The 23,568-nt window shown below is 53.5% G+C and overlaps 1 protein-coding gene across 1 annotated transcript in view; it reads left to right on the top strand.

Moving 5' to 3' along the window:
• The window catches only part of LOC311163387 (acid-sensing ion channel 2), a gene marked incomplete at its 5' end in the record, with an annotated part of 448,288 nt that overhangs the window by 416,729 nt on the left and 7,991 nt on the right, over window positions 1-23,568 (top strand). The window contains 2 exons of the mRNA XM_084222224.1: window positions 13,623-13,750; window positions 22,319-22,469. Of these exons, the coding sequence (XP_084078350.1) occupies window positions 13,623-13,750; window positions 22,319-22,469 (279 nt within the window). The remainder of the gene's footprint in view (window positions 1-13,622; window positions 13,751-22,318; window positions 22,470-23,568) is intronic.

Here is a 23,568-nt window from a genome sequence, read left to right as displayed (position 1 = left end):
CTGAGACGCTCAGGTGAGGTTTGGGGGTGCTCTGGTTTCCCTTGGGAACCATCCAGGTCATTCCCTGATCCTCACTCTTCCCTGGGGGGCTCAGTTTCCTTCCTGGAAGGGCTTGGATCATTTTAATCAATCCCAGGGAGCCCCCAGGAGATCGCAGGGCTGGAAAAAGCTTTGGAGATAAAAGTCTCTTCCAAAAGCTCATTAAATTTAATTGGATTAATCCCTTTAGCTCAGGAATAATCTTTTGTTCCCATTTTGTCCAGTTGGTGCTTGAGACCTCCCAGGTGCCTCCCGAGGGCAATTCCTGAATTCCTGGTGCTGAGGAGGGTGGGGAAGGGGTTTTCCCTGCTGGGAATGGGTTTTCCTCTCCTGGGAAGGGTTTTCCTCTCCTAGGAAAGGTTTTCCATTCCTGGGAATGGAGTTTCCCTGCTGGGAATGGGTTTTCCCTACTGGGAGTGGATTTTCCTTCCTGGGAATGGGTTTTCCTTCCTGGGAATGGGTTTTCCCTATTGGGAATGGATTTTCCTTCCTGGGAATGGGTTTTCTCTCCTGGGAATGGGTGTTCCCTGCTGGAGAGGCTCTGGAAGAGTTTTCCTTGTGCTGAGCAGCAGCAGGACCTGGCAGTGCTCTCTTACACCAGCATTGCTTGGGGCAGCTCTGGAGGAACAGAATAATCTGATCTGGAATATGAAATAATCTGTTCTGGAGGAACAGAGAATCTGCTCTGAAAGGGAGAAAAAAACCACTCTGAAGGGACAAAGACTCTGCTCTGGAATATTAAATAGTCACCTCAGGAGGAGCCAAGAATCTGCTCTGGAGGAACAAATAATTTGCCCTGGAGGAACAAAGAATCTGTTCTGGAATATTAAACAATCTGCTCTGGAGGAATAAATAAACAGCTTGGAAAGAGCAAAGAATCTGCTCTGAAGGACAAACACACTGCTCTGGAAGGATAAAGCATCTGCTCTGAAGGAGTAAATCATTTTCTCTGAAGCAATAAATAATCTGCTCTGGGATGCTAAATAAGCTATGCTGGGGGAGCAAAGAATTTGCTCTGAAGGGCAAAAAAAATCTGGTCTGGAAGAAAAAATAATCTGGTCTGGAATATTAAATAATCTGGTCTGGAATATTAAATAATCTGGTCTGGAGGAGTAAATAATTTGCTTTGAATAAGTAAAAAATCAGCTTTGGAGGAGCAAATAAACAGCTCCAAAGGAATAAAGGATCTGCTCTGAAGGAATAAATAATCTGCTCTGGAATATGAAATAATCTGCTCTGGAATATGAAATAATCTGCTCTGGAAGGACAAATCACCAGCTCTGGAATACAGAATTATCTGCTCTGAGGGAAGATCTGAGCTGCTCCAGGGCTTATGCTGGGCTTCCTGGAGGAGGCAGAGCTGGGAAGGACTCGATTGGCTTGGGGGGAATGGAGGGGAGAAAATGGGTCTGTGGGGGTGTGGGGACCCAGCTGGGGACAGAGAGGGACAAGGCAGGGGGCAGGGGTGGATCTGATGTGGGAAAGGCACCAAATCCCGGGATTCAGCCTCTTCCTGCTGCTGTCCCGCCAGGGAGTGAGGGAAGCTCATCCTCCCTGTGCTTCAGGGACAGCTGGGGACAGTGACAGGAGCCACAGGTGGCCTGTGCTGACCTGGGCCCCCTCCCTGTGCCCCCCCGGCCACACTGCCCACCCTCCCTCCTGTCCTGACCCGGCAGGATGTGCCACGTGCTGGCTGGGACAGGCTGGGGACAGTCCTGGGCTGGGACAGGCAGGGACAGTCCTGGGACAGGCTGGGGACAGTCCTGGGACAGACTGGGGACGGTCCTGGGACAGGCTGGGGACAGTCCTGGGCTGGGACAGGGCTGGGGACAGTTCTGGAGTGGGAGCAGGGGGAAGGGAAGGGCTTTGTGGGTGGAAAAGTCTCTTTCCTGTCCGTGCAAGCTCAGGGTGATGGAAGGAAAACAGAGGTGTCTGGAGGGGAGATGGGAGAGAGGGATTTGGTGTTAACCATCCCAAAATGTGCCAGGCAGGGGGGGCAGAACTCCTGGTGTTTGTGAGGAAAGATGGCTCGGAATGCAGGGCTGTGGAATTGGTCAGGTTGGGAAAGTCCTCTGAGATGAGTCCAGCATCCCCCAGCACTGCCAAGGCTCCTGTCCCCAAGTGCCACATCCACCTGGATTTAAATCCCTGCAAGGTCAGGGCCATCCCCACTGGAATTTCCCCAATATCCAATCTGAGCCTCCCCTGGCACAGCCCGAGGCCATTTCCCCTTGCATGGAATTCGTGCCTGGAGAAAAAGGGCTCTGAGCCAGCTCTGCCCTCCCTGGGGATCTGCTCACCCCTGATCCACCAGGGCACCCTCAGCCCTTTTGGAGCTGTCACTGAAAGGGAAGTGACAATTCCCCCGTTCTGCCCACATCCAGCATCTCCCCAAACCCAGTCTGGAGCCAGCCCCACTCTGGTCCCAGTGGGGATCCCCCAGTTTGCTCCTCCAGCCCCCAGAGTGTTCCCCTGAGGGCTTCTCTCCATCATTTTTCCAACCTTTTCCTCCCAAGTCCTCCAGGTCCTGCAGACTCCTTGGAATTCAAGGCTGCACATCCCAAGGGATGTCAGAGCTGATTCTGAGGGGGAAATCTCAAAGCTGCTCTTTATTTGCACCCTCAGCTGGGGCTGGCTGCCTGGAGCATCCCCAGATGGAGGGGTTGGGGTTGGTATCCTGGGATAACCTGTTCCAGTCTGCATCCTTTGTTTTCCCCACTGTTTTTCCTGCCAGTGGAAATGTTCTGCTCCCGTCTGGTGTTTGCCTGGGAATATTTATAGAGAGGATCCGGAGCTTTCCCCTCGCCAGACACAACCCAAGCTGTGCTGGACTCCTCCCAAATCCCTCCTTTCCCGCTCCTCTTCCCATCCCAGCCACTCTGGGGTGCTCCTTTCCCTGTCCCCATCCATCCCCCCCTTTGACCAGAGCTGGGGTGGCATTTCCACTGCCAGGGCTCCTGGAGCCCCTCCCGTGGGGCGTGGGCACCTGGGAAGGTGGATTTGGGAGAGGAATGGGATGAAATCCAGACTGGAGCCACCCCGCCCTCCAAAACTCCTGAAAAAGGGATTTTCCATCTCAATAAGTCAAGGGAGGGAGTGGAGGGATCATCACCATGGTGATGGCAGGGATTGATGGTCAGCTCTGAAGTGGCCACAAGATGAGGAATTCCCTTGTTTGTCTCCCTTGGAAAATCCATCTGGATTCAGCTCTGCCTCATTCTTATCCATTGCTGGATTTCACCTCCTGCTGTTTTCTCCCAATTCCTTGAAAACCTTCCACTGCCAACCCTACCGTTTCCTACCCGAGTTCCCATCAGCCTGGCACTGATGGACATTTTGGTTTATTTTCCCTCTCTCCAGCCCAGTTCCAGCAGCCTGAGCTGCCTGGAGTTTTCCCAAGCTGGTTGGGAAATCCTGCCCCTCCTGCTGCCCCAGAGCTGGGAATGCCCTGTGGGTGCCACTGAAAATCACTGCAATTTTTTCATATTTCCATTTATTTATCCATAAAATCCTCCTTGGGTGGGGGGGGGGGGGGGTGGTGGCAGGAGGGGATGGGGTTGGGGGGACACCTGGGGACACTGAGGGACAATGGGAGGGAGGTGCTGCAATGCTTAGGGATACAGAGAGGGAAAATCCTTTCCTGGAGAGGAGAAGCTCCAGGGAGAGCTCAGAGCCCCTTCCAGGACATAAAGGGGCTCCAGGAGAGCTGGAGAGGGACTGGGGACAAGGATGGAGGGACAGGACCCAGGGAATGGCTCCCACTGCCAGAGGGCAGGGCTGGATGGGATATTGGGAATGGGAATTGTTCCCTGGCAGGGTGGGCAGGCCCTGGCACAGGGTGCCCAGAGCAGCTGGGGCTGCCCCTGGATCCCTGGCAGTGCCCAAGGCCAGGCTGGACACTGGGGCTGGAGCAGCCTGGGACAGTGGGAGGTGTCCCTGCTGTGGCAGGGGTGGCACTGGGGGGGTTTAAGGTCCCTTCCCACCCAAACTGTTCCATGATCCTGTGATCTCCCTTTCATCCATAACAAAAACTGGCTGGACCCTTTGACATCCCAGTCCCATCCATCCATCATCCATCCATCCATCCATCCATCCATCCATCCATCCATCCATCCATCATCCATCCATCATCCATCCATCCATCCATCCATCCATCCATCCATCCATCATCCATCCATCCATCCATCCATCCATCCATCCATCCATCATCCATCCATCCATCCATCCATCCATCCATCCATCCATCCATCCATCCATCCCTCCCTACATCCCAAAGCAGCAGCAGCTCTGCCAGGACCTCTCCTCATCCCTGGGAATTCTGCTTCCCTCTGCCTCCTCCAGCAGCCAGAACCAGCAGCAGCTTTTCCCTGTTTAATTTTTCAGGCTGTTCCAGGGGAAGCTCCTGGAGGGGGAGGGATGAGCAGGATCTGTGCCTTTCTGAGCTGTTTTCCCGTATTTTGATTTATTTGGGATCATCCCAGTCCCTGGGGGCAGCAGCTGAGCAAGACTGGCAGATGGGTGACACCCCCGGCTCTGGATGCCGGGAACATCCCTCCTTCCCGCCCTCCCTGCCGGGAATCTCTCTCCTTCCCCACCCCCTGCTCCTGCCCGAGGCTGCCCGAATCTGGAGATTCTGGCTCTGCTCCCTCCTGCCCCTTCACTGCCACTCCTGATTCCCAAGGGATTTTTATTCCCTCCCCAGCATGGAGAAATTGTGGAAGCAGCATCCCAGGAGCATCCCTGCCTGCCCTGAGATGACCCCCAGGAGAGCAGGTTATGGGACACTTGTTCCCTCATTTTCATGATTAAAAATTTAGTTTAATTGGGAGGAGCAAGGAGCTGAATATTGAATTCCTGGCTCCTGCTCATCCAACAAAACCTTTCCCAGCCCGGGGCTGCGGTCCTGGTGCTTTCTGCTGCTCCTGGATTATGTAAGGAGCTTTTAAATAAAATCTGTGGAGCTCTGGATCTTCTGGCTCTTGTCCCTCCCGTGGTCACCCTTCACTGCCACACCTGATTCCCAAGGGATGCCGAGGTGGGTAGGGCATTTTTATTCCTTCTCCAGCATGGAGAAATTGTGGAAGCAGCATCCCAGGAGCTGCATCCCTGCCTGCCCTGGGATGACCCCCAGGAGAGCAGCTTCCCAGACATTTGTTCCCTCCTTTTAATGATTAAAAATTAAGCTTAATAACTTAATTAATTAATAGAACATGAGCAAGGAGCTGGAATATTGAATTCCTGGATCCTGCTCATCCAGCAAAACCTTTCCCAGCCCAGGGCTGGAGTCCTGGTGCTTTCTGCTGCTCCTGGATTATGTAAGGAGCTTTTTAATAATATCCATGGAGCTCTGGATCTTCTGGCTCTCCTGCCCCCTCCTTTCACTGCCACACGTGATTCCCAAGGGATGCTGAGGTGGGAAGGGGGATTTGTATTCCTTGCTCATGGAAGCAGCATCACCTGGCAGGAGCATCCCTGCCTGCCCTGGGATGACCCCGGGAGAGCAGCTTCCCAAAGTTTATTCCCTCTTTTTAATGATTAAATAGGAGTGAGGAGCTGGAATATTGAATTCCTGGATCCTGCTCATCCAGCAAAACCTTTCCCAGCCCTGGGCTGGAATCCTGACGCTTTCTCCTGCTCCTGGATTATGTAAGGAGCTTTTTAATAATATCCATGGAGCCATCTGGCCCCAGATTTGGGATGCAAATGCAATATGTTCCCTAAAAATAGCACAGCGGCTCCATGGGGTTGTACAACACCTCCTGTTCCTCGGGAAGGGAGGGAGCTGGGAGAGAAGGGAGCAGGGAAAAACCTCCTCTCCAGGCTGGGGAGGAGCTGGAGAAGCTCTGGAGTCCCAGCTCCTGCCCCTTCCCACTCCATGACCCAGGAATGGGGTGGAAAGCACCCAAATAAACCCAAAGGAGGAGATAAATCAGGAATTTCTGCAGGGAGGCTTTGAGTCTCAGCCCAGGGCAGGTGGGAGCTGGGGTTTGCCCTGGATATTTATCCCAGTTGATGCTGTAGGGATTCCAGAACCATGGAATGCTTTGGGTTGGGAGGGGCTTTAAAGTCCATCCACTGGGCAGGGACACCTCCCCCTGTCCCAGGTTCTCCAAGCCCTGTCCAACCTGGCCTGGGACACGTCCAGGCTGGAATTCCAGAGGAGCCAGGGGAAAGCATTGACTCTGTGCCCTCATCCCGTGGGATCAGACTGCAGAGACCCCTTTGCTTCTCTCCATCCCAAATTCCCTCTGAGTCTCCTTCTTTTCCTGGCAAAGCTGTTTTTCCTCCTCTCTCCCGTTCCTGCCATGCCTTCTCCCTGAAGCAAAGGGAAATGACAGCAGAGGTGTCACTCTGTGGTGACAGCTGGGATGACTCCAAACCACCCTGGGCAGCCCCTTCCAGGGCCTGACCACCCTTTCCATGAGGGAATTTTCCCTGAACCCAACCTGAGCCTCCCCTGACACAGCCTGGGGCTGTTCCCTCTCATCCTGTCCCTTTTTCCCAGGAGAAATCCCGATCCCTCAGCTGCCTCACCCTGTCTGGGAGTTGTGGAGTCAGAGCCTCCTTTTCTCCAGGATGGATTTATTCCCTTGGATCCAGCTGGGCTGGGCTGCCCCAGACCCCACACAGCCCCCAGGACGTCGCTCCTGCTGTATCCCAGGGGAACAGCCCCTTCTCCCAGGTGGATGTGGCAGACTTTCCCTTTTACCCAGGAAATCCCTTCCACACCAGGAAATTTCTTGTCCCTGATTGCTCCCAGAGCTCAGCCCACAGCAAAAACACCCCCAGGACAAATCTGGAGTGAGTGAATTTCCCTGGAAAAGCTGCGTGGCCTCAGCTGGGATCAACGCTCAGATTCTAGCTTCTCCTCCCCGTTCCCAGGGAACTGAAACCCCAATTCCATGGAAATCAGAGCCCTCTCGAGGCAGCCAAACTGGTGAAACTGGTGCCTTCACAACTCCACGTTTTCCCAGGGTGGGATTGCAGCTCCTGCTTCCTTGGAGCCATGTTTCCATGGCAATTGGATTTTTTGTTTTAATGTATATGCCTTGGTTTGAAAAGCCAGGTGTCTGCTAAGGAAGGCAGAAGCCTCTCTTGAAATGGAAAATGTAAACCCCCACCCTCTGAACTGTTATAATTTTGAAACTAAGGGGCTCTCAGGCAAAGATATGGGAATAAGAATAACAGTTCTTTATTAGGGAAAATAGAAATTAAAATGCAGTGATACAAAACAACCCTGCCAGAGTCAGAACATGCCCTGTCCCCTGTGTGTCAGGGTGGTGGCACTGTCCCATCCCATGGGGGTGGCACTGCCCCATCCCAGGGTGGGGGCACAGTCCCATCCCAGGGGGGCTCAGCCCTCCTGCAGTGCCAGCTGTGGCTCTGCTGCAGCAGGATCCTGCACAAGGGGGGAGTTTTCCTCTGCAGCTCCAGGGCTGCTGGAGATGGGCCTGCTCTCCCTCTGGGAATGCAGGGCAGGAGAAAGCTGCTCCTCTGGGAATGCAGGGGGCAAAGGCTGCTGTGCTGTTCCAGGGCAGATTGTATCCAGGTAGGAATGTGTGAAATCTCAGATTGTATCCAGGTAGGAATGTTTGAAATCTCAGATTGTATCCAGGTAGGAATGCTTGGCTCCTCCCCTGGGCAGAGCATCTCCCCATGGGATGATGGAATTTGATCAGCCCTGCAGGGACACTCACTGGCCATGGACAGCAGAGATCTGCTGGAGGGAGGATGGGCTGTGGGAGAGATAAAGAAAACTGCCCCATGAACAGAGATACCTGCCCCAGCTCTGACGGGTGATAACACAACACACACCCCAGCCACATCTTGCATTTCCAACCCAAGACAGTGTAAACCTTTGGCTGGGGAAAATGTGAGTGTTGGGAGTTTGGTCAAGATTCCTGCCTGGATATGGAGGGGTTGGAGGGGCAGGAGCCTCCCTGGGAGCACAGGGAGCATCCAGGGATCCCCTGCCCAGCAGGGGCTGGGGGTGACCTGAGGACACAAATCCAAGTCCTGCTTTCTGGAACAATGAGGAATGTGGGAGGATGATGTGTTACTCTTCAGGTCTTATGAGCTCTCAGAGGAACCCATCACACCTGAGATAGCCCAGCCACCCTGAATGGCATAAAGTCAGCAGGATGGCTTCTGAGGTAGTATTGGAAACAGAAAAAGTTTTAATAAAAGGCAAAATAACAAAGCTCTTACAGAGAAAAACCTGAGCTAGGGACGAGAGGTTCTTGCTCCTGGTAAAACACCTCACAAAAGCCATTATTGTCTTTGTTCTCTTCCTTTTCTAGTGAATTGCCCAGGTGGGACCTTTTGGCCTCTGTCCAGTTGGCAGCCCCAGGTCTGAGGTGAAGTCCCCAAGGTCCTTTGAGGTGTCTTTGTACCAAACTGGGAGAGACCTCTGGGCTTTTTTCCTTTTTAAGCAGGCAAAGAATAATTTAGTCAACAGGGGACACATTCCTACAGGAGGATTTGGGGAATCTTGGGGTTGGTGGGAACAGGGAGCCCAGCCAGAGCAGCTTTTCAGTGCTGGGAATCCTGCCCTTCCCAGGGGTCACCCAGGAGGTGGGGAGATCCCTGGGAAGCAGAGGATCCCTGGAAGATGGGGGATCCTGGGAAGGTGGGGGATCCCTGGGAAGAGGGAATCCCTGGAAGGCTGGGAATCTCCAGGAAGGTTGGAGATCCCTGGGAAAGTGGGGGAGCCCTGGGAAGAAGGAATCCCTGGAAAGCTGGGAATTCCTGGAGGTTTTGAGATCCCTGGGAAAGTGGGGGAGCCCTGGTCCATTGTTTCCATGGTGATACCAAGCAAAGGATGCTGGAAAACCTCAGGATGACCTCAACATCCCACAGCATTCCCAGGCCATGTCTGGCCCCTGCTCCAGGTCCTTCCTTCCCAGGAATCCTGGTCCCAGAGTGCCCTCCAGGGATGCACATCTGGGCTCCCTGCCAGATGTGGCTCCTGAGGCTCCCCCTGGGCCCCTCCTGGTGGGAAGAGCCCTCAGAGACACTTCCAGCCCAAGGAATTCCATGGGATGTCATTCCCATTTTACAGAGGGAGACTGAGGCCCAGGACAGTGAAACCTTTCCCAGCTCAGTTCCCTCTGTCCAGAGCAGGAGAAAATTCATGGGAATTAACTGAGGAATTCCCAGATAGAGCCATGCAGGACCTGCTTTGGCTTTCTCCAAGCAGGAACATTCCCCCTGGAGCTGCTGGCTGGGGATGACAATTCCAGAGCTGGGGATAACAATTCCAGGGCTGCAAGATAACAGTTCCAGAGCTGGGGGATGACAATTCCAGAGCTACAGGATTAACAACTCCAAGACTCAGGATAGCAATTCCAGAGCTATGGGATAACAGCTCCAGAGGATAACAATTCCAGAGCTGAGGATAACAATTCCAGAGCTACAAGATGATAATTCCAGGGCCACAGGATCAGAATTCCTGAGCTGGGTGATGACAATTCCAGAGCTACAGGGTGACAATTCCAGAGCTGGGGATAACAAATCCAGAGGATACAAATTCCAGGACTCAGGATAACAGTTCCAGAGCTGGGGGATGACAATTCCAGAGCTACAGGATCACAATTCCAGGGCTACAGGATAGCAATTCCAGAGCTATGGGATAACAGCTCCAGAGGATAACAATTCCAGAGCTGGAGATAACAATTCCAGAGCTGGGGATAACAAAACTCCAGAGGATAACTATTCCAGGACTCAGGAGAACAATTGCAGAGGCGGGGAATAACAAGATGATAATTCCAGGGCTACAGGATCAGAATGCCTGAGCTGGGTGATGACAATTCCAGAGCTACAGGGTGACAATTCCAGAGCTGGGAATAACAACTCCAAATTCCAGGACTCAGGATAACAATCCCAGAGCTGGGGGATAACAATTCCAGAAGATAACAATTCCAGAAGATAACAGTTCCACCAGAAGCACCTCCCAGCTCCAGCTGTACCCTCATTTCCCAATAAATCAGTGCCAGGATTGCTCCAGCTGTTCATTCCCAGGGGGAATTGGATGTGTTTGCACAGGGCCAGGCAGGGTGGGAGGGAAGCTCCCGGCTTTTGGCAGCACTTGGGATTTTAATTCCTGAGTTTTCAGGGATGAGCTTGGTCCCAGCCCTGCTGGAGCTACCTGTAGAGTTTTCCAGGGATGCTCTTCCCAAAAAAGTCATGGAAAGGCAACAGCAGGAGTAAAAGCTGAGCTTCCCTCTGCAGCCAGCTGGGAGCAGGTGCTGAATTAATCCCAGTTTTAATTCAAACTCCTTTAATCCTGCAGGGGAAAGAGCAGCTCAGGATTTGTTGGGAGACCCCGCCCTGGGAGCAGGAATGGATTTAATGAGTGGGAAAATGCAGTTACCTGGATTTAGTTACCTAAAACCTGAATTTCCAGCTCTGAGAGTGGGGCTGGAGATGAAGGAAGGCTTTGAGCTTCCCCACATCCCAAAATAAGGCTTAAAACTGGGACGTGCCAAATCCCAAGGGATTGGGATTGATTTTGAATTTATCTGAACCAATCCAAAGATTTCAGAGTTGTTTTTCCCCACAGTGTTGGGTGATTCCAAAAAATGGGCTCAGGATTCACTGGGAGACTCTGCTGGGTGCAGGAATGGATTTACTGTGTGGATAAATGCAGTTTAAATAAATAATTTTTTTGGAATGGGCTATAAACTGAATTTCCAAGCCCTGAGAGTTGGGCTGGGGATAAATGAAGCATTTCCAACATCTCAAACAAGGTTAAAAACTGGGAGGTGCAACCTGAATCCAAATGGATTTGGATTGATTTTAGTTTCTCTGAGCAAATCCAAGGATTCCAGGATTATTTTTCCCCACAGTGATGGGTGTTTATAAAAAATAGGAAGAGCAGTGGCTCAGCCCCAAAGGTCCAGGAGAAATTCCCAGAAAAAGCCATTCCAAATTTTGCTAAAATTGGAAAAAATTGGGAAAAAAAAATCTGTCAAATTGGAAAAAAAAGTCAAATTGTCAAAATTTCCTATAAGTGGAAATATGAATAAAATCATGGCTAGGATTTTTCCCTGGTACATTCAGAGCCCTCTCCAGTGCCAGGGGTTGCCACAGAACCCTTTGGGATTTGTTGTGTCCAGGGAAAATTCCTTCGAAAATGAATGGCCCCAGACCCAGATTTTTGGTGCTGCTGGGCCCTCCCTTTTCCCACAATTCCAAGAAATATTTGATCCCCACTAAAGCTCCTGGATCCCAGCACGGGTGTGGAATATTTAGGATGCAGTTCATGAGTTCTGATCCAGGCATTTCCATCCAAGCTGGGCTTTTAATTTGCCTCTCCTAGCAGCAAACAGGAATTTTGGAAGGAATCGATTTTTTTATGAGAAGGGATAATTTTTCCAAGCCAATTCCATGTTTTTGGTTTCATCCTTGTGCAGGAGAAACAAGGAAATCTGCCTGGGGTTGGCAGCTCCTCTAAGAAAATCCTGTTTATTTTGTTTTCCTGGGTATCATCACTGATGGAATTCTGCAATTTTGGGGTTTAATCCCAAGGTTTTTTCCATGCTGTGGCCCTTCCCTCCCTTTCCATGGGCAGCACTGGCTTCATGTCAGGATTTCCCATTTAAAATTCCAACTCCTGCTGGTTTTAAGATTAATTTGGATACCTGCAGGCTGGACCTTGGTATGGATGGACAGGGATTTACCCAAGGACAGACCCCTGGGCTTGGGAAATCCATGGAATCAGAGCTGGGGCAGGTGCAGAAATGGGCAGAGGAGTTTTGGATGGAAAATATTTTGGGAAAATGCCTGTTGCCCAACAAATTAAACTAAATAGGAATTTTTTCATCTGAGGTGTCAGAGAATTACTGAGGCAAGCAGATGGAATCTCCTCGGGAGTGCTGGAAGGGGATCAACACCCAGCAGAGCCGTGGGGGCGGGAGGGACCGGGAGGAGCGGGAAAACGGGATGGGAATGGGGGCTGGAGGGGCTGGGGGAGCTTGGGAAGGGCTTGAGCCTGGCCTGGGCTGGGGTTTGGGCAGCTGGGGCAGACCCTGGGGTGCTGTGGGGCTGGGGAGGTGGGATTGGGATGGGGTTGGGATGGAGTTGGGATGAGGTTGGGATGGAGTTGGGATGGGGTTGGGATGTTCTCCATCACCAAAGTCATTTGGGAAGAGCTGGCAGGGGTTTGTTCCCAAAACCTGTGGGAATGTGTGGATTGGGGCTGGGGTTTTCCTAGCAGGTGACAGCAGTGGGGTCTCCAGAATTCCAAACTCCTGGATCAGCCCTTGGCTTTGCTGAGCTGACACCTTGGAGGGGCTGGAAGGGAGGGGATCCGAGCACTGGGATGCTCCTGTTTGTCCTGGCAAATCCTGACCTAACCCATCCCACCTGTGGGATCTCACTTTGTTTGCCTTGGCAGCTCCTGGGTGAGCAGGGTCTGTTAAGGTGGAATTTTGGAAAGGAATTCCTGGCTGGGAGGGTGGGCAGGCCCTGGCACAGGGTGCCCAGAGCAGCTGGGGCTGCCCCTGGATCCCTGGCAGTGTCCCTTTGTCCCCTGCCCGTGTCCTCCCACCCCTCTTTGTGCAGACCCTGGAGAAGCAGCTCCAGAGCTGGGAATGGCTGGGATTCCCTGCTCCCGAGGTTCTCCCAGGGCTGTCAGAAATTGAAATGCACAATGAAATCGTAGGGAAATGCTACGGAATAGTGGGAGGCTGAGGAATGATTCATCCTCCAAAGAAACTCCTCAGATGTGGAGGTGGCACTGCTGGCCACCAGCGTGGATCCAGATCCAGGAATATTCCAGGTTTAGGTCAAATTGGGCCTTGTTAACAACTTCCTCTGTCAGGCCTTATTCCCAGATGGAGTCTGGGGTTTGCTGGGATGTGAGAGCAGCAGGAGTCCCCAGGACAGGAGGTGACACCCCCAGTGTGTGGGGACAGGAGGCCACGGGGCTGATCTGAGCTCATCAGTTCTGCTTCCAAAGCCACTCTGTGACTTTTGTCCACTCCTTTTACTGGAACAGAGGGACTGACCTCGAGTTACTCCACATGGATTTGGGATGTGGGGACCTCCCATCACCCCGAGCTCTGATGTGTCCCAGCCCAAAAGGCTTTTCCAGCTTGGAGCAGCTGCCAAACCCAAAATTCCTTGAAATTTAGGCCATTTTTAATGTCATATCATGACCAATATTCCCAAGTGGCCTTGGGCTGTGCCAGGGATGGGACAGCAGAGGAGCATCCATGAATTCCTGAATCCTCAATACTGGAGCCCTCCTGGAGAGTGAGAACAGCTTGGGTTTGGTTTGGTGATGTGGGAATGTCACCAAAGTGTCCTGGAAACAAATTCCAGCTGGAAAGGGGAGGTTTTCTCCTGGTTTCTCTTCCTTGGAAGTTCAGAGCAGGCTGGAGCTGCTGTTCCGGGGGGGAATCAGGATCTGGGAATGCTCCTGGTGCCCATGGGAGGTGATTTGGGATGAGGCCCAGGAGTGGTCTGCTCCTGGCAAATCCTGCTGCTGGATCTCTTCCCTCAGTTACCAGGGATCCCATCATCCAGGTGGGAACATTCCAGCTGTTCTTGAGCTCCTTAACCTCCCCCTTCCCTTCCAGAGGAGACGACGTTCGAGGCCGGAGTCAAGGTGCAGATCCACAGCCAGTCCGAGCCTCCCTTCGTGCAGGAGCTGGGGTTTGGGGTGGCCCCTGGATTCCAGACCTTTGTGGCCACCCAGGAGCAAAGGGTAAGTCCCAGATTCCTGTTCCCCACCAGGGTTCCTCCGGGGCTTCCTGGGAGAGGTTCCTTCTCTGTAATTGATGCCCCTTGAGATGCAGCTCCAGCATTAACAGGTTTTTGATGCCTTGCTCCAGATTTCTTGGGATGAGGGCAGCTTTTCCAGGTTATCTCCCATGGTTATTCCCCAGTCCTGCATTCCCACAGTTCCCTAAAGTCCCTCAGTAATTCCATCTCCAGGACAGATTTCATCCCTGGTGGCTTCCCTGCTTTGCTGTTCCATGGTTGGAGCTGAGCTGTGGCAGCTCTGAGTGTTGGGACCTGTTCAGCCCACTGGGGTTTTCCCAGAAGAAACACATTCCAAGGATATAAAAAGAGGCAGGAGGACAGAGTTCCCTGAAGGAGAACAGCAGGAATCTTTCAGGTGACACCAAAATATCCACATGATTGATGACAAACTCCCCTGGGACACCTGGGAATCATCATCTTCTGTGAATCCCAGCAGTGACACTTCCAGATGGATGGATGGATGGATGGATGGATGGATGGATGATGGATGGATGGATGGATGGATGGATGGATGGATGGATGGATGGATGGATGGATGATGTTTGGATGGATGGATGGATGGATGGATGATGTTTGGATGGATGGATGGATGGATGGATGGATGGATGGATGGATGGATGGACGGAGGGATGGATGGATGGATGGATGGATGATGGATGGATGATGGATGGATGGATGATGGATGGATGGATGGATGGATGGATGGATGGATGGATGGATGGATGATGGATGGATGGATGGATGGATGGATGGATGGATGGATGGATGGATGGATGACGGACGGATGGATGGGCAGGGATGGAAAGGGCTGGAAAGGGCTGGACAGGGCATCATGTGGTTCCTGATGCTCACAGATTTTGGGAACAGCTCCTCAAGTCAGACCCACCTGGCAGCTCCTGCAGTGATTGAAAAGATTTGCCTTCCTTAAAAATCCCATCCTGGATGAGATTTGGGAGCAGGGCTGGGAGCTGGAACCTGCAGAGAGGATCTCAAGGACTTTGGGTGAAATTGGTGCAAATTCAAGGCTTTGCTGCAGCTGCTGGAAGCAATGGAATTCCCCACCCCCTTGCCAGCACTGCCTGTTCCAATATTTCTATTGAAAAATGAGAATTCCAACCAACATCATCCAGGTGAGAGAGAGGGGAAAACATTCCTCCCCAGATCCCCCCTTCCACATGGGAGATGTAGAAGACAGCAGAACAGATTTAGGGACTCTCAGCTCCAGGGTCTCCCTTTTTCCAGGGGTTGTGCCAGAGTTTTGGGAGAGGGAAGGGTTCATTCCTGGGATTTTCTGACCGGTTTAAAATCATCTGAAGGCTCCAAAGCCTTATCTCAGGAGAGCTGGAGGGATCTCCAGCATGCAGCTCCCACCCCAATCCCTCTTCTCAGAAAGTAATTTTTAGCCTAATTACAGCCATTAATAACTTCCTCTAATTAATTATTAGTGCTCAGGGACCTTGGGCTTCCCCCACCTTCCCAATGTGCAGCTATTATCCCAATCCCTGATTTAGTCTGTGTTTTTCCAACTAAATCTCTCTGTCTGTGCTGCTCCTTTAATAAACCAGAGCAAAAGGTGGAACAGCTCCAGTAAAATCCCCCAGGGACTGAGCTCAGGCAGTTTTTGGGGTCCTGAACCCAGAGTTTTACATCCTGGGCCATAAAATAAATGATCCTGCAGCTGGAAAAAAAACAGGAATAAAGAGAAAGTGGAGCTGATTTCCCATCTTCCAGCTCAGAGCAGCCTCGGGGAGTTAAAAGCTCTTTTGCTGGGAATAAAAAGTGTAGAGTGGGGAAGATTTGGGATGGTGGGAGCTGTGGGACAGAATCTGGGGTCTGGAAATTCCTGGCTCTGGAAACATTTCCTGTGGCCCTGCTCAAATCCCTCCCTTCTTTCCCCACCCCACTCTGGAAATCAGACATTCCCTGGGCTTTGCTCCCTGATTTTCTGCCTTCCCAGGGCTGCAGCTGCTCAGCACCAGTGACAATTCACATCTTGGGAGCAGGGCATAAATCCTGGCTTTCCACCCAGAGCTTCCCAAAATCCCCTTGTCCAGAGCCAGCTCTGGTCCGTGGTTGGCATCTCATTAAAAATCTCCCTTCACAATGAGGGTGGAAAAAAAATCTCCCTTCACTCTCAGGCTGGAAAAATGGGAATTAAATCAGCTTTGCTCCTCCTCCTGCAGTGGCTAAGCCCTGTGGTTCCTGCAAGGAGACACTTCTGGGATGCATTTCCCACCTTGGGAGTTAATGCAGGAGTGACCTTGGGAGGGACCTGGCAGTGGCAGGGTAGAAATGCTGAGTCAGCAGCAAAAACTCCTGAGAAAGCAATTCCAGCAGGAGGTTTGTCCATAAAATGTGGTGGGTGGGTTAAAGAGGCCAAGCTGCTTCTGGACACGTGGCCAAGGGAGACGTTTCCTGGTTAAAAAAAAGTGGGATTGTTCATCCTGGAGGAGCCACCAAGGGTGACCAAACTGGGACCTTCCAGGACCTGAAGGGACTGCAGGAAAATGGAGAGGGAATATTTTCTGGAGAGGGAAAAGGGCTGGAGAGGCAGGGCACAGGGAATGGCTCCCACTGCAGAGGGCAGGGCTGGATGGGAGATTGGGAATGGGAATTGTTCCCTGGCAGGGTGGGCAGGCCCTGGCACAGGGTGCCCAGAGCAGCTGGGGCTGCCCCTGGATCCCTGGCAGTGCCCAAGGCCAGGCTGGACACTGGGGCTGGAGCAGCCTGGGACAGTGGGAGGTGTCCCTGCCATGGCAGGGGTGGCACTGGGTGGGTTTAAGGTTCCTTCCCACCCAAACCATTCCAGGCTTCCATGAAATCCCAGACTGGAGCAATCCCTGAAGCTCAGGGCAGCCAGGGCTGAGCTCTCTGAGGGAAGCAGGAGCCAGTACACGATGGATGATGGAAGGAGAACAGGAGGGTCTGGATGGAAAATCCTCCCTGAATCCCCTCCCTGCCCGAGGGCAGAGGGAAAGGAGCTGGAGGGGTTCATGGAGAGGCGAGCCTGGGGCTGCTGCCCTGGGGCTTTCACCCCATTTCCCATGGGATGAGCCCCCACAGTCCCATCCCAGCTGAACCCCCTGTGCCTCCCCAGGGGTGCTCTGGGGTCCTTGGGAGCCTTTCCATGGCAGTTCCTGAGTGGATGGATGAGGTTTGTGTGCTCATGAATGGGAGCTGGCAGGAGCTGGCACAGGGAAGGCTCCATCACCTCCAGAGGGATCCCAAGGGAGGTCAGGACCCCTGGAATTGGGAATTGCCCTTCAGCTCCCACCACTGCTGGCTTTGGATGGATCCCTTTCCATTTTCCCCTTTCCTGGCACTTTTTGGTGAGGAAAGGGTGATTCACTTTTCTGAATCTCCCCTTCCAGACCTTGGGAAGCTGCACTCTCCCTGCAATATTCCCCTTTTCCCTGACCATGGCACCAAGGCTTGGACAGACACACTAAAATCCGTACTTTGAAGGGCTGATCCCATGGAGAAAGAGAAATTCCTCCTTCCTTCCCCTTTTCCAGGCTGGTTTTTGCAGCACCTCAGCATCACCCAAACCTCTCCCATCAGGAATGGGATCAGACTTCCCAACAGGGCTGCACAGGGCATTCAGGGAAGATGGGAAGCACCTGGAAAAGGGCAATTCCTGCCAGGTTGGCCATAAAAAATTGCAGAGGCTTCAGTGAATCCGGGGTTCTGAGCAGGAACAATGTTGTTGGATGGGGCTCTGGAGACTGATCCCCTCCAAAGGTTTTATGGGATAGAGAGCAGAAGTACAGACCTGCAGACCCAGAGTGGGATTAGAGAGGCAGGAAAATGGGATTCAGGGCTGGCAGTGATGCTTGGAAACCCAGTCAGGGTGGAAACACTGGGGTTTGGGAATTAGGAGGAATTAAAGAACATTTCCCCCCATGTTTGAGGTGTCATTTTACAAGGGATGGGGTGCTAGGACACAGGGAGTGAGTGTCCAGGGAATTCCTTCCCAAGGTCCCATCCCTGCCTGCCCTGTCCCTGTCCCTCCCACTGCAGGGATGATGGGGCACTGGGAAGGAATTCCCAGCTGTGAAGGTGGGCAGGCCCTGGAATGGATTTCCCAGAGCAGGTGTGGCTGCCCCTGAATCCCTGGAATTGTCCCAGGACAGGCTGAACAGGGCTTGGAGCACCCTGGGACAGTGGGAGGTGTCCCTGGGGTTGGAATTGGATGAGTTTTAATGTCCCTCCCAGCCCAAACCATTCCATAATTCCATGGATTCACATTTCCTAAGCCTTGCTCCAAGCATTTTCTCCCACCCATGGTCTGACCCCTCCTGGAATCACCCCCTGATTTCTTTGTTCCCCTCTATCCCACAAACTCTCCCAGTGGATTCCCTCCAATTTATCCTTAAATTCTGAATTAAATCAACAAGGAGATCCCATAAAACCATTCCCACAGAACCTTCATGGCACAGGAGCAGTTAGAAGCAAGAGATGGAAGAAAACTTTGAATTTGTAGGGCAGGAGAGGGGTTTTAGTTGGAAAACAGGGTTGGGAGGGAATCAGGAATGGATGCAAAGGAAAATGGGAAAATGAGGGAAGGGATGGAAGTGAGGCAGAGCCTGGAAGAGGCAGAGAGTGGGAAGGGAAGTCAGGAAGAGCCATCAGGTCTGAGGATGAGGGAATGGTTTGGGCTTCCTGCCCCCCCTGCACCCTGTGGAAAAGAGGATTTTATAAATAGGTGGAAAAGTGAGGACAGGAAAACTTCAGAGTCCAATTCCCCCCACCCCCCAAACTGGCACCTCTGCCAGAGTCTGGGAATTGAATCCAACAAATCCAGGCAGAATGTTCTGGGAGAATGAGGGGGAATGGTCTGGCTGCCCCTGGGTGTGCCAGGGAATGAGCAGGAGGAGAGGCAGAGTTTCCTGAGGCAGGGGGAATCCCCATCCCTGAGGGGTTTCATCCGTGTGGATGTGACATTTGAGAACAAGGGGCAGTGGTGGCCTAGAGGGAACAGCTGGACTCTATCTCAGAGGGCTTTTCCAACCTTTAGAATTCCATAATTCCACATTACTGGGGATTTAAGGCTGATTTTGCACCTGAGCCACAGGCCCAGCCCATCCAGGGGGAGCAGGAGTGGGAGCAAACCTGGGATGAGGCTCTGCAGGGGCTGCCCTGGATTTTTATGGATCTCCAGGAGGTCTCAGTGCTGCTGTTCCTGTTGGATTTGCAAAGAAGGATCCTGGAGCTCCAAAATCCCAGTTTTCCCTGGACACTCATGGGCCCTGTAATACCCCCGAGCTCTGCCCCAAGGGAGCTCCCAGGGGCTGAAGGGTCAAATTCATCCCTGAAAACCAATTCCTCAGGAAGGGAGCAAATGGGAAGGAACAGGCAGGACGGGAAAGGAGCTGGAAATGCAAACAGACAATTCCAGCACCATTAAGTGGGAGCAGTTCTAGCATCATTAACTGGGAGCTGGGATCAGCCAGCCGTGGCTGCTCTGGGTTTCTCAGCATTCCACAAGGGCTGGAGCTGCCTGGGATGGAAATTCCAAGAAGCTGCTGCTGCTGCAGGAGGTTTCCTTAAGGAATGGAGGGTTCTGGTTCTGGTTTCATTGGGAACCCAGCCCAGGTGGGATGTTCAGGGAGGGCTTGGATCCTTCCTTGGGATCACTGGAATTCGGTGCCATCAGCCAGTGAGGGGGTGTGGGCAGGAACTGGTGCTGGATCCATCCCAGAGCTGGAGGGAGATGGGGCAGGGAAAGGATCTTCCCCAGAGGTGCTGGCACTGCCCAGTGAATGCTCCCGGCCCCGAGGCTGCCAGAGCTCCAGGAGGGTTTGGACACACTCCAGGCATGCCCAGGGTGGGATTGTTGGGATCCTGGTCAGGAACAGGGGTGGGACTCAGTCCTTGTGGGACCCCTCCCAGCCTGGGATATTCCAGGATTTTATCAAACTGCTCTGACCTCTGCTGGGATCATCTCCACCATGTTTCCCTGTTTGAGGAAATGAATCAGGCAGGGAAATCAGGGATAGCACTTCCAGTTAATTGAAGGAGTGACCCCTGGCTGTGGGCAGATGCTGCAGCTCCCAGGAGGCTCCGTGCCAGGAGCAGTGTGGAAAGGCAGGAATGTGGCCAGGGAAGGACTGTGGCAGGAGCTGATCCTCCCCTGCCCCAGCATCTCTTCCCTCCAGGTTTTCCAAGCTCATCCCCTCTTTTCCTGGCATTTGGGACAAGCAGAATCCATCCAGCTTCCAAGGAGTCAAATCCATTTTTTCCTTCCCCTTTTAGCACCTGCCAGCTGGGAACTGATCCCAGTAATCCTGGAGAAAGCTGGGATCAGGAGGGCTGGAAAAGCGTTTAATTCATTAATTAATTATTAATGACTGCAAAAGGGCCAGGCTGGGAGCCTGTCACCCTCAATTAGAGGCTGGAGCTGGATTTCTCTACACAGGAGCAGGAGCAGGAGCCCTGGGGAAGCTGCCAGGGAGCACAAATCCTGCGGGATGTGAGGGCAGGGATGTTCCTGCTGCCTTTTCCTGCTGCTTTGCTGTGGTTTGTTCCCACTTTGGGGGCAGCAGGGGAGAGTGGATGTGGCATTCACATTCTCTGAACAGAGAGAGACATGATTCTCTCTCACAGGATTTTTCCTGGGCAAGGCAGTGAGAGGCACAGAGGGAAGAAGAGGAAACAAGTCTTATCTCTCTTCACTGCTCCTGCTGTTTGGGCACACGTGGAATGTGTTGTGGAGATTGTTTACCCAAAATAATTTCTTAATTGGATTCTGCTGAGGGTTGTTTTGTTTCCTTGGCCAGTTGGGTCAAAGTTGTGTCCTGGCTGTCTCAGTCACAGGTTTTTCTTTAGTATTTAGTATCTCTTTAGTATAGTTATAATATAGTATTAATGTAATGTAGTGTAGTGTTAATAAAGCAATTGTTCAGCATTCTGAATCATGGATCAGATGCCAATCATGGATCAGATGCCAATCATGGATCAGATGCCAATCATTCCCAGGTGTTGGGGTCACCCTGCATTCCTTAGGTGGAGGGAGCAGCTCCACATCCTGGGGCTGATCCAGCCCCAATCCCTCCCACCAACCCCCAGCTGGGATAATCTGGCAGAAAGGAAAGGGATTCTCTCAGGAACCCCTCAGGAGGAGAAGGAGGATCTGGAGGGGCTGCAGGGAGAGGGATCAAGCCCAATGAAGTCTCTCCCATTAATTCTTCCCGAGGCTGAGGGCTGGGATTGCTCCCTCCATCCTGCTCCTGCTCCTTGGGGTGCCTTTCCCAGTAGCTCTAAGGCCACAAGAGCAGGAATCCAGCTCTGAAAGGAGCTCAGCAGCTCCACAGGATCGAGGCTTTGCATGGAAAGGCTTTTCCTGAGGTTTCAGCCCTGATTTGGCCAGGAAGGGGTTCAGGGGAGCCCTTAGGATTCCCCCTGGATTTAAGCCCAGGGATTCCCATGCCAGGCTGGGAGCCGCAGCTGGGGGAAAACTCCAGACATTTCCAGGGAATGGAAGTGGAGCTCTTCCAGTTTGTAAAGCAGAGTCTGCCAGGCAGAAATTCCAGCTGATCCCTCCACAGCTGCTCCCACTCCCGAGATGCTCATTGTCACCTGGGAGTGTCACTCAGTGGCACTGGCACAGCTTGTCCAAGTGAATTATCCCAGGAATCAGGGAGCTCCTGGGATGGGGGATGCCCTGAGGGACTGCAGGGGCTGCCCTGTGACAGGGGACATGTCCTGCCCTGTCCCTGTCCCTCTTGCTGGCCCTGGCCCTGTCCCCAGCTGATGTCCTGTCCCTGTCCCCAGCTGCCCCCTGTGCCATCCCTGTCCCCAGCTGATGTCCCTGTCCCCAGCTGACCCCTGTGCCATCCCTCTCCCCAGCTGATGTCCTGCCCCTCTCCCCAGCTGATGTCCTGTCCCCGTCCCCAGCTGATGTCCCTGTTCCCCAGCTGATGTCCTGTCCCTGTCCCCAGCTGCCCCCTGTGCCATCCCTGTTCCCAGCTGATGTCCCTGTGCCATCCCTGTCCCCAGCTGATGTCCTGTCCCTGTCCCCAGCTGATGCCCCCGTCCCCAGCTGATGATGTCCTGACCCCGTCCCCAGCTGATGATGTCCTGACCCCGTCCCCAGCTGATGTCCCTGTCCCCAGCTGATGATGTCCTGTCCCCATCCCCAGCTGATGATGTCCTGTCCCTGTCCCCAGCTGATGCCCCCATCCCCAGCTGATGCCCTGTCCCCATCCCCAGCTGATGTCCCTGTCCCTGTCCCCAGCTGATGTCCCCGTCCCCAGCTGATGTCCCGTCCCCAGCTGATGATGTTCCTGTCCCCGTCCCCAGCTGATGTCCCTGTCCCCAGCTGATGATGTCCCTGTCCCCATCCCCAGCTGATGATGTCCTGTCCCCGTCCCCAGCTGATGTCCCCATCCCCAGCTGATGATGTCCCTGTCCCTGTCCCCAGCTGATGTCCCCGTCCCCAGCTGATGCCCTGTCCCCATCCCCAGCTGATGTCCCCATCCCCAGCTGATGTCCCTGTCCCTGTCCCCAGCTGACGTACCTGCCCCCGCCGTGGGGCGAGTGCCGCTCCCCGGAGCTGGGCCTGGCGTTTTTCCCGGTGTACAGCGTGACCGCCTGCAGGATCGACTGCGAGACGCGCTACATCGTGGAGAACTGCAACTGCAGGATGGTGCACATGCCAGGTCAGGGACGGGGGGACAGCTGGGGACAGGATGGAGGGATGGGTCACATGGCAGGTCAGGGATGGGGGGACAGCTGGGGACAGGATGGAGGGATGAGTCACATGCCAGGTCAGGGACGGGGGGACAGCTGGGACGGGATGGAGGGATGAGTCACATGGCAGTCAGGGATGGGGGGACAGGGGGACAGCTGGGGACGGGATGGAGGGATGAGTCACATGCCAGGTCAGCGATGGGGGGACAGCTGGGGACAGGATGGAGGGAGGAGTCACATGGCAGTCAGGGATGGGGGGACAGGGGGACAGCTGAGGATGGGATGGAGGGATGAGTCACATGGCAGTCAGGGACAGGGACACCTGGGAACAGTGGGAACACTTGGGGACAGCAGGGACACCCGGGGATGGGCTGGAGGGACAGTTAAGGACAGGGACACCTGGGGGGACAGTTGGGGTATAGACTGGAAGGACAGGCCATGTGCAAGATCAGTGACAAGGACAGCTGGAGACACCTGGGGATGGACTGGAGGGACAGGCCACTTGCCATGTCAGGGATAAGGACACCTGGGGGACACTCAAGGCTGGGCTGGAGGGACAGTCCGTATGTCAGGTCAGGGACAAGGACACCTGGGGCTGGGCTGGAGGAACTGAGGGTACCTGAGGGAAGAAGGTGCCTGTGGCCCTTGAGAAAGGCTGGATGTGAGCCAGCAGGGCCATCCCTGTCCTGGGGGATCAGGGACAGCAGAGGGGCAGGGAGGGATTGTCCTGCCTCACCAAGAGTTCTGGGGCAGCTTTGGGCACCACAAAATAAAAAAGACATCAAGGAACTCGAGAGGGTCCAAAGGAGGGACACGAGGATGGGGAAGGGTCTGGAGGGGCCACACGAGGAGCAGCTGAGGGCACTTGGAATGTTCAGCTGGAGCAGAGGGGGCTGAGGGCAGAGCTCAGTGAGCTCAGTGTCCTCAGGAGGGGCACAGAAGGGGCAGCTCCCTTCTCTGCTCCCTGTGACAGGGACAGGACCCAGGGAATGGCTGGAGCTGGGCCAGGGGTTTGGGATGGAGATCAGGGAAAGGTTCTTCCCCCAGAGGGTGCTGGCACTGCCAGGG

This window comes from Fringilla coelebs (assembly GCF_963513975.1).
Source record: "Fringilla coelebs genome assembly, chromosome: 27".
NCBI classification, from domain to species: domain Eukaryota; kingdom Metazoa; phylum Chordata; class Aves; order Passeriformes; family Fringillidae; genus Fringilla; species Fringilla coelebs.
Note: the sequence above shows the minus strand (reverse complement) of the source record. Positions and strands in the feature narration are given on the sequence as shown.